General features: G+C 44.0%; 1 protein-coding gene and 7 non-coding genes across 8 annotated transcripts; all 8 read left to right on the forward strand.

Moving 5' to 3' along the window:
* Nucleotides 1-268: 268 nt before the first annotated feature.
* On the forward strand, nt 269-10465 carry rpl4 (ribosomal protein L4). Its single transcript, NM_001141783.1, is given in 10 exon segments — nt 269-316; nt 1022-1193; nt 1676-1782; nt 3021-3159; nt 6128-6252; nt 6603-6732; nt 8022-8178; nt 8512-8595; nt 8958-9078; nt 10294-10465. Coding segments are annotated over 10 exon segments (1152 nt in total). The 5' UTR covers nt 269-313; the 3' UTR covers nt 10408-10465.
* On the forward strand, nt 785-883 carry LOC123729961 (small nucleolar RNA SNORD16). Its single transcript, XR_006761656.1, has one exon. It is a non-coding gene; the product is annotated as a small nucleolar RNA SNORD16 (small nucleolar RNA).
* LOC123729957 (small nucleolar RNA SNORD18) lies at nt 1257-1323 on the forward strand. Its single transcript, XR_006761652.1, has one exon. It is a non-coding gene; the product is annotated as a small nucleolar RNA SNORD18 (small nucleolar RNA).
* Nucleotides 2759-2857, forward strand: LOC123729963 (small nucleolar RNA SNORD16). The gene has a single exon (XR_006761658.1). It is a non-coding gene; the product is annotated as a small nucleolar RNA SNORD16 (small nucleolar RNA).
* Nucleotides 5339-5439, forward strand: LOC123729962 (small nucleolar RNA SNORD16). The gene has a single exon (XR_006761657.1). It is a non-coding gene; the product is annotated as a small nucleolar RNA SNORD16 (small nucleolar RNA).
* Nucleotides 6442-6509, forward strand: LOC123729958 (small nucleolar RNA SNORD18). Its single transcript, XR_006761653.1, has one exon. It is a non-coding gene; the product is annotated as a small nucleolar RNA SNORD18 (small nucleolar RNA).
* On the forward strand, nt 8307-8374 carry LOC123729959 (small nucleolar RNA SNORD18). The gene has a single exon (XR_006761654.1). It is a non-coding gene; the product is annotated as a small nucleolar RNA SNORD18 (small nucleolar RNA).
* Nucleotides 8704-8773, forward strand: LOC123729960 (small nucleolar RNA SNORD18). The gene has a single exon (XR_006761655.1). It is a non-coding gene; the product is annotated as a small nucleolar RNA SNORD18 (small nucleolar RNA).
* Nucleotides 10466-12236: the final 1771 nt, after the last annotated feature.

A 12236-nucleotide genomic window follows, 5' to 3' on the forward strand; every position in this document is an offset into this window, starting at 1 on the left:
CTATGTAATCTCATTTTTTATAAAACTTGTTTTCGTCGTTGTATATAGTATTTCAAGTTAGATATTACATGTTTATAAGTAAAAAAAAAAAGAGTACGTATAATTCACTTAGAATCTAAAAAAAATATTATACAAAAAAAATAGTATTCTACGTAGTATTGAATTCATTGAACGTTTCAGTTTGTCGGAAGTGTGACGCTGTCGGAAGCATATGTTGTCCTGTGAGCTGCAGTACCAACTTCCTTTTCTACTGTGGCCGCCATTGAGTGAGGAGCGTGGTTCGAGGCGAGCCGAGACTTAAAAAAAGGATAAAATGGTGAGAATCCTAGCCTTTTCTATTAACAAGTACTATTTAACATTAGCAATCAATCGATATTGCAAAATAAACAAAAATAAACAAAGACTTCTCTCGCCAATATAATTAAACGTATTATTTACGGTGAATCTGAAATGAAGTTTACACGAGGAGCCATTTTGTCTGTGCAGTGTTCTAGCCAAGTCACACGTGTTGCTTTCCTTTCAACCACAGGCCGTATAGCCAGCCGGGTTTTCTTATTAAAATATACGTGAAGTTCGTAGAACAGTACACATTTCTTCATGCAACTGTTTTGAATATGTACTTAGTGAACTATAGATCACTTATGCAATTGCGTAAATTAGCCAACTACAGATAATGAATCCAAAGACAACACGTTTTCTGGTTAGCGTGGTTACCTAGCTACTAGCATGGTGGCTAGCGGGACTGAGAAAATCGGGATTTATTTTTTTATTTTTTACATGTACTTGCTATGATGGTGTAATTTGCGTCCTACTTTGCGATCAGTCGACAAATGCCTATTGTCATATGCTGGCGCAATTGAATGACGACAACTGAGTCTGAGCAAGATAAACCATTAAACCTCATGTAGTTAGCTAACGTTAATCGTTTGACATGTAGCGTGTCGTTGGCTAGTTAGCTACATGCGATTAGGTACGTTGTAATAATTTTGCTGAACATGCATCTGATTGTGTTCTCCCACAGGCTTGTGCCCGGCCTTTAATCTCGATCTACTCCGAGAAAGGAGAAAGCTCAGGCAAAAATGTTGTCATGCCCGCAGTGTTCAAGGCTCCCATCCGCCCCGACATTGTCAACTTCGTGCACACCAACATGCGCAAGAACAGTCGTCAGCCCTATGCCGTCAGCGGACTGGCAGGTGAGTGGTCTTTTCAACATTTAGTCAATCAAATAAGCAATTTCTTTGGATACAGGTGAAACGCTTTGGTGATGAGTTATAACTTCGGTCCGTGTTTCTGAACCCTGATTATACTAGAAGTTCTGAAGGGCTTTCACCTGTACCACTGGGGGGGGGGAGGAATGTGTGTGTGTATATATAAACACATGTAAACTGTTGGTTTTATGGACTGAAAAAATTCCTCATAACTTAATATTCAAGTTCTGCATGAGGCAAATAGTCGTCACACCAGATGCCGGCTGGTTTTCTGTTCCAAGTCCAACTTGTATTTTTTATGGATCCTGATCAACAGGTAGAGAGCTCTATTCCCAGGCCTGTGAAATCCATAGATTAGGGCCTAATGAATTACATTTTTATTGACCGATGTCTTTTTATTTGAACGATCTCATTGTTGCTTTTTATAATCTTTATTCAGGATATTTTCTAATGTTTTTGTATTACAGGTCACCAGACCAGTGCTGAGTCCTGGGGTACAGGCAGAGCTGTGGCCCGTATTCCCCGCGTGAGGGGAGGTGGTACCCACCGCTCCGGTCAGGGAGCTTTCGGCAATGTATCCTCTCTGACAGTTTAACATGGATCTTAAAGGAAAAGTTTACTTTTCACAACCAAAGCTGTATTTTTTTTTATTTTAAAATATTCAAATGGCATGTTATAACTGTCCAGACCATTTAAGATTTCATTCGTTTTTTTGTTTTGGTTTGAAAAACTCTTATCTCAAACCAGAAATTGACTTCCTCATCCACCTTCTGCATTATGGGAGCTTGTTTAAAACTGAACAGAAACTCTCAAATACAGTCTTTTTACAAACTGAAACTAGTGATGCAGGTCTTTACGTTTTGTACACATGAAACTCTTAATTCCAAACTTTATCTGCAATGTTATATTAAATTTGTTGCGACTCAAGTGGTTTCCACTATCCATCTTTTTCTCGGTAGAATGGAGGGAGAGGTATCGCTTAAGTCGCCAAAAAAAAGTAATTAAAATGTTGTGATTCAATTTCTTGTGTACAACCTCCCAAAGACCTGTATCACAACACTTAATACTTTGCCCTTTCTACAAGCATGTGCTCCAAAACATGGTAATACATCCCAAATACAAATTTGGTTGAGAAAAAAATAAGGTATGTTTTCCTTTATTGTCCCCTTGTGAATCTCACCATGTCTAAATGGGCCATGTTTGTGTTCATTAGGGCTCATCTCAACAAAACGTTTTTGCAATCAACTGCGTTTTATTGTAGAAATACGGTTGGCACCTAATGGTTTTGTATTTCCCTGTAGCTCAGTTGGTAGAGCATGGTGTTTGCAACGCCAGGGTTGTGGGTTCGATTCCCACGGGGGGCCAGCACAGAGAAAAAAAAAGTGTGATATTGTATGAAATGTATGCATTCACTACTGTAAGTCGCTCTGGATAAGAGCGTCTGCTAAATGACTAAAATGTAAATGTATTTTTCATCCATTTGTGTCGCCTAATGGAACACAGCCCATGTAGGTGGTACATGCTGAGTTTAAACAGACATTCCCGAGGCTTGCGGTGATGGTGTAATTTGCGTCCTACGCTGTGATCGGTGACGTTATGCCTGATGTCAAATGCTGGCACAAGCGGCTGACGAACCTTGAGTCTGAGCAAGATACTCGCAAACACATTTCAGGTCCCGTTTCCCGCACCAAAGAACACATAGTCATGCCGATACCTTGGTTATAAAAGTGTCGGTAATCGAGCTCCTTGAAGAAGCGACGTTTCTTCATCCAGTAGCTCCGCAAACGTTTCCTTGACCCCCTGTGACTGTAGATGTGTCGTGGAGGTCGTATGTTCGCCCCCACCAAGACCTGGCGCCGCTGGCACCGTAGGATCAACACCACCCAGAAGCGTTACGCCATCTGCTCCGCCCTGGCTGCTTCCGCTCTGCCCGCTCTTGTCATGTCCAAAGGTACGCCACCTGTCATCCTTTAATGTAGCACACTTTGGTTTTTTCTTTACGGCACCCCAAATATGTAATTTTCCATTTAACCTTGAACATTTTTACATTTCTTGTTGAGAATCATCTTGATAGAATGGGTTTCTATGTTTTTTTATATAAATTACAAGCTTTATCTCAAGTTATAAAATAAATCTAACCAATTCAGCCCTACTGCCTCTCAGGACTCCATCTCTACTTATGGAATCACTATCGTTTCCAATTTCTGGGAGTAGATCTATTTTCTTCCATTGATAAAAACCATTAACAGAACATTCAAATCAATTCAACCTCAGATGGAATAATAGTCCATTTGCTTTAACTGGAAGTATATCTATTGTCTAAAATGAATTTATTGCTACGGCTGATTTTTCTGTAGGTCAATTCTTCCCATGGCTCCCCCTTCTGGCTATTGGGATAAAATACACCGTGCCAGGGTATTATGGTAAACGATCCCGGATAAAAAAAAAACATACAAATTGACAAAGAGGGAAAGACGTAGGACTATCTGTAGGAAACTGAAGTCACTTGCAGGCTGTAGCGTTTTGTCCCAGCCTAATTTGGTTTAGGTATCATTCTTCTGCCTGCTGATTTTGAGTATAGAGAAATGTGTTGTCTCCTATTGCCTTGGAAGAAGTGGTCTTCACTGACATGTCCCTTAAACTCTATGGGCTACTCAACAGCCAGTGGAATCCCGTGGCGCGATATTCAAATACCTTAGAAATGCTGTTACTTCAATTTCTCAAACATATGACTATTTTACACCATTTTAAAGACAAGACTCTCGTTAATCTAACCACACTGTCCGATTTCAAAAAGGCTTTACAACGAAAGCAAAACATTAGATTATGTCAGCAGAGTACCAAGCCAGAAATAATCAGACACCCATTTTTCAAGCTAGCATATGTCACAAAAACCCAAACCACAGCTAAATGCAACACTAACCTTTGATGATCTTCATCAGATGACACACCTAGGACATTATGTTATACAATACATGCATGTTTTGTTCAATCAAGTTCATATTTATATCAAAAACCAGCTTTTTACATTAGCATGTGACGTTCAGAACTAGCATACCCCCTGCAAACCTCCGGTGAATTTACTAAATTACTCACGATAAACGTTCACAAAAAGCATAACAATTATTTTAAGAATTATAGATACAGAACTCCTCTATGCACTCGCTATGTCAGATTTTAAAATAGCTTTTCGGTGAAAGCACATTTTGCAATATTCTCAGTAGATAGCCCGGCATCACAGGGCTAGCTATTTAGACACCCACCAAGTTTAGCCCTCACCAAAGTCAGATTTACTATAAGAAAAATTTGATTACCTTTGCAGTTCTTCGTCAGAATGCACTCCAAGGACTTCTACTTCAATAACAAATGTTGGTTTGGTTCAAAATAATCCATAGTTATGTTCAAATATCCTCTGTTTTGTTCGTGCGTTCAAGACACTATCCGAAGTGTAAAGAAGGGTGACGCGCACGACGCGTTTCGTGACAAAAAAATTCTAAATATTCCATTACCGTACTTCGAAGCATGTCAACCGCTGTTTAAAAACAATTTTTAGGCCATTTTTCTCGTGAAAAAGCGATAATATTCCGACCGGGAATCTGTGTTTTAGTACAAAGAGAGAGAATATAAAAACATGGGGTCGCCTCGTGCTAGCGCCTCAGTCTCATTGTCCTCTGATAGACCACTTACCAAAGGCGCTAATGTTTTTCAGCCTGGGGCTGGAATTACATCATTCAGCTTTTTCCCGCCTTCTGAGAGCCTATGGGAGCCGTAGGAAGTGTCACGTTACAGCAGAGATCCTCAGTTTTCAATAAAGAGAGTCGAGAAGCCCAAGAAATTGTCAGACACAGGCCACTTCCTGTATGGAATCTTCTCAGGTTTTGGCCTGCCATATGAGTTCTGTTATACTCACAGACACCATTCAAACAGTTTTAGAAACTTTAGGGTGTATCCAAAGCCAATAATTATATTCTAGTTTCTGGGCAGGAGTAATAACCAGATTAAATCGGGTACGTTTTTTTTTTATCCGGCTGTGCAAATACTGCCCCCTATCCCCGACAGGTTAAATCCCCCTCCCAACTAAATAAAATCCTAATTAATCACGGGCTTTTTAAATGTTGATCCGTAAGACTTGCTGTGATGGTGTAATTTGCGTCTGACTCTGTGTGCAGTGACGGTTTGCCGACCTTCTTAAAGCTGGCACGGCGGGTTGACGAAATATTAATTCTGAGCAAGATGTCTTAATGTGCCCGTACTAGAGAAGCTGTAGCCGTTAGCCCGGTATACCGATACGGCAGTACTTTTCAATACTAGGAACATGACAAAACAGTTTCGGTACTAGAATTTGTTTTACTTTCGTTAGTTTACGTCAAATGTCACTCGTCGTATACGACTTCAGTTTGTCTGAATCTCCTCGGGGGGCTGTATTTAGCTAGCCAGGCTACTTTGTGCATGGTACTGACGCAGCGACAAAAAAAACACCGTCTACAGCGTGGCTTCTAACGATAACGTCACACACCGACAGGATATGTTTTTTTGTAATTCTGATCAAAATAACGTGTAGAATTATAACATAAAATGAACTGTACGACAACAATCTGAATCCTCTCTCTCCTCTTCTCTCTCTCTCTCTCTCTCTCTCTCTCTCTCTCTCTCTCTCTCTCTCTCTCTCCCCTTCTCTCTCTCTCTCTCTCTCTCTCTCTCTCTCTGTCTCTCTCTCTCCCCTTCTCTCTCTCTCCCCTTCTCTCTCTCTCCCCTTCTCTCTCTCTCCCCTTCTCTCTCTCTCCCCTTCTCTCTCTCTCCCCTTCTCTCTCTCTCTCCCCTTCTCTCTCTCTCTCCTTCTCTCTCTCTCCCCTTCTCTCTCTCTCTCTCTCTCTCTCTCCCCTTCTCTCTCTCTCCCCTTCTCTCTCCCTCCCCTTCAGGACACCGCATTGAGGAGATCCCAGAGGTCCCCCTGGTGGTTGATGATAAAGTGGAAGGTTACAAGAAGACAAAGGAGGCTGTGCTGCTGTTGAAGAAACTCAAGGCCTGGAACGACATCAAGAAGGTTAGTAATAGCTAGACTTAGTACAGAGCAGTGTGGGTACTGTAGTACAGAGCAGTGTGGGTACTGTAGTACAGAGCAGTGTGGGTACTGTAGTACAGAGCAGTGTGGGTACTGTAGTACAGAGCAGTGTGGGTACTGTAGTACAGAGCATTATGGGTACTGTAGTACGTTATCCTCCACTGTGACGTGAAGCTGTGATGAGGTTCCACTTCAGGTCCGTGTTTCTGAATCCTGATTTTAATTGGAGTCCTGAGCCTGAATACTGATTTTTAGCCAGATACAAACACAGCTGTTGTCTCCTCCTGTTGGCTTCGAGATGCTAAACGTGTGTCCTCTGGGTGTGTGTGCAGGTGTACGCGTCACAGCGCATGCGAGCTGGTAAAGGTAAGATGAGGAATCGCAGGCGTATCCAGCGCAAAGGACCGTGCATCATCTACAACCAAGACCAAGGTGTTACCAAGGCCTTCAGAAACATCCCTGGTGTGTACTGGCTACAGGGACCCTGGTGGGGTATAGGGGACCCTGGTGGGGTATAGGGGACCCTGGTGGGTGGTGGGGGGCTAGAGGGGACCCTGGTGGGGTATAGGGGACCCTGGTGGGGGGTATAGGGGACCCTGGTGGGTGGTGGGGGGGGCTAGAGGGGACCCTGGTGGGCTAGGGAGGGGACCCTGGTGGGTGGTGGGGGGGCTAGAGGGGACCCTGGTGGGTTAGAGGGGACCCTGGTGGGTTATAGGGGACCCTGGTGGGTGGTGGGGGGCTAGAGGGGACCCTGGTGGGGTATAGGGGACCCTGGTGGGGTATAGGGGACCCTGGTGGGGTATAGGGGACCCTGGTGGGTGGTGGGGGGCTAGAGGGGACCCTGGTGGGCTAGAGGGGACCCTGGTGGGCTAGAGGGGACCCTGGTGGGTGGTGGGGGGCTAGAGGGGACCCTGGTGGGTGGTGGGGGGCTATAGGGGACCCTGGTGGGGTATAGGGGACCCTGGTGGGTGGTGGGGGGCTAGAGGGGACCCTGGTGGGTGGTGGGGGGCTAGAGGGGACCCTGGTGGGGTATAGGGGGGCATTAGGGGACCCTGGTGGGCTAGAGGGGACCCTGGTGGGTGGTGGGGGGGCTATAGGGGACCCTGGTGGGGTATAGGGGACCCTGGTGGGTGGTGGGGGGGCTATAGGGGACCCTGGTGGGGTATAGGGGACCCTGGTGGGTGGGGGGGGGCTAGAGGGGACCCGGGTGGGGGGGGGGTTAGAGGGGACCCTGGTGGGGGGGGGCTAGAGGGGACCCTGGTGTGGGGGGGGCTAGAGGGGACCCTGGTGGGGGGGGTTAGGGGGGGGGCGCGGGTAGAGGGGACCCGGGTGGGGCGGGGTAGAGGGGACCCGGGTGGGTGATGGGGGGGTTAGAGGGGACCCTGGTGGGGGGTTGGCGGGGTAGAGGGGACCCGGGTGGGGGGGGGGGGGTAGAGGGGACCCTGGTGGGTGATGGGGGGGTAGAGGGGGACCCTGGTGCCAATGGAAGTTCCGATTCCCATTCAGGTCCATGTTCGTGGAAATCATGATTTTAAGTTCCGAGTCCAACCTGATATCAGTCATGATGGTTTTATTTTATAGATTTTTTTTTGCGTCGGAACAAAACCCAATACAAACGTCAATGGATACTAGTTCTGTAACGTTTTAACTTTTCTTTCTGGTGTCAATTTTTTCCTCTGTAGATTTTGAGCGTCTGCTAAATTATCAGCACGTTTACTCCATTTTTGTATTTTGCCGCTCTTTTCACCCAGGTATCACCCTGCAGAACGTGAACAAGCTGAATCTGCTGAGGCTCGCCCCCGGAGGTCACGTTGGTCGTTTCTGTATCTGGACCGAGTCGGCTTTCCGCAAGCTGGACCAGCTCTACGGAACCTGGCGCAAGTCTGCCACTCTCAAGGTAGACTACAAGTAAGTAAAACGAGAGTTTATACGCGGCGTCCCAGCCGGTTAAATCCCCCAGGGGTTGATGTTAGTAATCTGGAGGGTTGTAAAAGTGTGCAGAGTTAATAACAAGCGTTTGAGAGTTTATTTAATTCCTACAGTGATGAGCTTCTACTTCGGTCCGTGTTTCTGAATCCTGATATCTACCAGAAGTTCTGAGTTTTGATTACTGTCTTCAACAATGTTCCTGTTGCTAAACCACATGCTGCTTCCTAACAGTTGTATTCTGTCCTCTGTGTCCTGTCTGTCCTCTGTGTCCTGTCTGTCCTCTGTGTCCTGTCTGTCCTCTGTGTCCTCCAGTCTGCCCATGCACAAGATGACCAACACAGATCTGAGCAGGATTCTGAAGAGTGAGGAGATCCAGAAAGCACTTCGTGCACCAAAGTAAGACCTAACCCCTCCCTCCCTCGCTTTATATAGTACAGAGCATTATGGGTACTGTAGTACAGAGCATTATGGGTACTGTAGTACGTTATCCTCCACTGTGACGTGAAGCTGTGATGAGGTTCCACTTCAGGTCCGTGTTTCTGAATCCAGATTTTTAATTGGGGGTCCTGAGCATGATAAGATTGCAATCCCAAATGAACCCACTCATTCCCAAACACAGTGCACTGCATTTGATCAGGGCCAAGTTGACTGTTTTGGTCAAAAGTAGTGCCGTATTTAGGGTGTGGCGTGTCTCTTGGCATGCTACCTTTCTCAACAGGTTGTCCCTCCTACTGACCTCGTCTCATGTCTCCTCACAGCAAGAAGATCAGACGCAGAGTCCTGAAGAAGAACCCTCTGAAGAACCTGAGAATAATGATGAAGCTGAACCCCTACGCCAAGACAGCCAGACGTCAAGCCATCCTGCTGCATGACCCGGCTGTGAGTATACCACCAAAATGGCCGACCGTGGCTCTCTGTTGCATACAAAGACCTGTATAATAGGGGAAACTGGACCCAAGATGGCCGATGGCTGTTTGTTGCATATAAAAGACCTGTATAATAGGGGAAACTGGACCCAAGATGGCCGATGGCTGTTTGTTGCATATAAAAGACCTGTATAATAGGGGAAACTGGACCCAAGATGGCCGATGGCTGTTTGTTGCATATAAAAGACCTGTATAATAGGGGAAACTGGACCCAAGATGGCCGATGGCTGTTTGTTGCATATAAAAGACCTGTATAATAGGGGAAACTGGACCCAAGATGGCCGATGGCTGTTTGTTGCATATAAAAGACCTGTATAATAGGGGAAACTGGACCCAAGATGGCCGATGGCTGTTTGTTGCATATAAAAGACCTGTATAATAGGGGAAACTGGACCCAAGATGGCCGATGGCTGTTTGTTGCATATAAAAGACCTGTATAATAGGGGAAACTGGACCCAAGATGGCCGATGGCTGTTTGTTGCATATAAAAGACCTGTATAATAGGGGAAACTGGACCCAAGATGGCCGATGGCTGTTTGTTGCATATAAAAGACCTGTATAATAGGGGAAACTGGACCCAAGATGGCCGATGGCTGTTTGTTGCATATAAAAGACCTGTATAATAGGGGAAACTGGACCCAAGATGGCCGATGGCTGTTTGTTGCATATAAAAGACCTGTATAATAGGGGAAACTGGACCCAAGATGGCCGATGGCTGTTTGTTGCATATAAAAGACCTGTATAATAGGGGAAACTGGACCCAAGATGGCCGATGGCTGTTTGTTGCATATAAAAGACCTGTATAATAGGGGAAACTGGACCCAAGATGGCCGATGGCTGTTTGTTGCATATAAAGACCTGTATAATAGGGGAAACTGGACCCAAGATGGCCGATGGCTGTTTGTTGCATATAAAAGACCTGTATAATAGGGGAAACTGGACCCAAGATGGCCGATGGCTGTTTGTTGCATATAAAAGACCTGTATAATAGGGGAAACTGGACCCAAGATGGCCGATGGCTGTTTGTTGCATATAAAAGACCTGTATAATAGGGGAAACTGGACCCAAGACTCGTATTGTAGTACTCTTGACTACTCGTATCAGTACCATCTGTGTACATTATAACCCTGCCCAGGTCATGTTTTTAAGAGTCTCTCCCTACATACAGATCAAGGCCAAGATGCTGAAGCCCAAGAAGAAGGCAGCCCCCGCCAAGGCAGCCCCCGCCAAGGCAGCCCCCGCCAAGGCAGCCCCCACCAAGGCAGCCCCCACCAAGGCATAAAGCAGCTCTTCTAACAGACTGTGGCGTTCAGATGGTTTCAAATAAAATCTAAACAAAATCCTATTTGTGTCTTTATTAAAAATTTAAATAATCATTTAACCAGTGGATTTGTCATGTTCGGCGTGACAATGAATGTACATGAAGCCACAAACCGACCAGAGACCTTTCATTAATTTGAGGTGCAACCTTTAGTCAGTCATTTAAAATAAAAAACTAGGATGCACAGCATCATTTACTGTTTATTATACCACACGGCATCATTTACTGTTTATTATACCACACGGCATCATTTACTGTTTATTATACCACACGGCATCATTTACTGTTTATTATACCACACGGCATCATTTACTGTTTATTATACCACACGGCATCATTTACTGTTTATTATACCACACGGCATCATTTAGACTGTTTATTATACCACACGGCATCATTTACTGTTTATTATACCACACGGCATCATTTAACTGTTTATTATACCACACGGCATCATTTACTGTTTATTATACCACACGGCATCATTTACTGTTTATTATACCACACGGCATCATTTAGACTGTTTATTATACCACACGGCATCATTTACTGTTTATTATACCACACGGCATCATTTAGACTGTTTATTATACCACACGGCATCATTTAGACTGTTTATTATACCACACGGCATCATTTAGACTGTTTATTATACCACACGGCATCATTTAGACTGTTTATTATACCACACGGCATCATTTAGACTGTTTATTATACCACACGGCATCATTTAGACTGTTTATTATACCACACGGCATCATTTACTGTTTATTATACCACACGGCATCATTTAGACTGTTTATTATACCACACGGCATCATTTAGACTGTTTATTATACCACACGGCATCATTTACTGTTTATTATACCACACGGCATCATTTACTGTTTATTATACCACACGGCATCATTTACTGTTTATTATACCACACGGCATCATTTAGACTGTTTATTATACCACACGGCATCATTTAGACTGTTTATTATACCACACGGCATCATTTAGACTGTTTATTATACCACACGGCATCATTTAGACTGTTTATTATACCACACGGCATCATTTAGACTGTTTATTATACCACACGGCATCATTTACTGTTTATTATACCACACGGCATCATTTACTGTTTATTATACCACACGGCATCATTTACTGTTTATTATACCACACGGCATCATTTACTGTTTATTATACCACACGGCATCATTTACTGTTTATTATACCACACGGCATCATTTAGACTGTTTATTATACCACACGGCATCATTTAGACTGTTTATTATACCACACGGCATCATTTACTGTTTATTATACCACACGGCATCATTTAGACTGTTTATTATACCACACGGCATCATTTAGACTGTTTATTATACCACACGGCATCATTTAGACTGTTTATTATACCACACAGCATCATTTACTGTTTATTATACCACACGGCATCATTTACTGTTTATTATACCACACAGCATCATTTACTGTTTATTATACCACACGGCATCATTTACTGTTTATTATACCACACGGCATCATTTACTGTTTATTATACCACACGGCATCATTTAGACTGTTTATTATACCACACGGCATCATTTACTGTTTATTATACCACACGGCATCATTTAGACTGTTTATTATACCACACGGCATCATTTACTGTTTATTATACCACACGGCATCATTTACTGTTTATTATACCACACGGCATCATTTACTGTTTATTATACCACACGGCATCATTTAGACTGTTTATTATACCACACGGCATCATTTAGACTGTTTAT

The sequence above is a fragment of the Salmo salar genome, chromosome ssa23 (assembly GCF_905237065.1).
Source record: "Salmo salar chromosome ssa23, Ssal_v3.1, whole genome shotgun sequence".
NCBI lineage: Eukaryota > Metazoa > Chordata > Actinopteri > Salmoniformes > Salmonidae > Salmo > Salmo salar.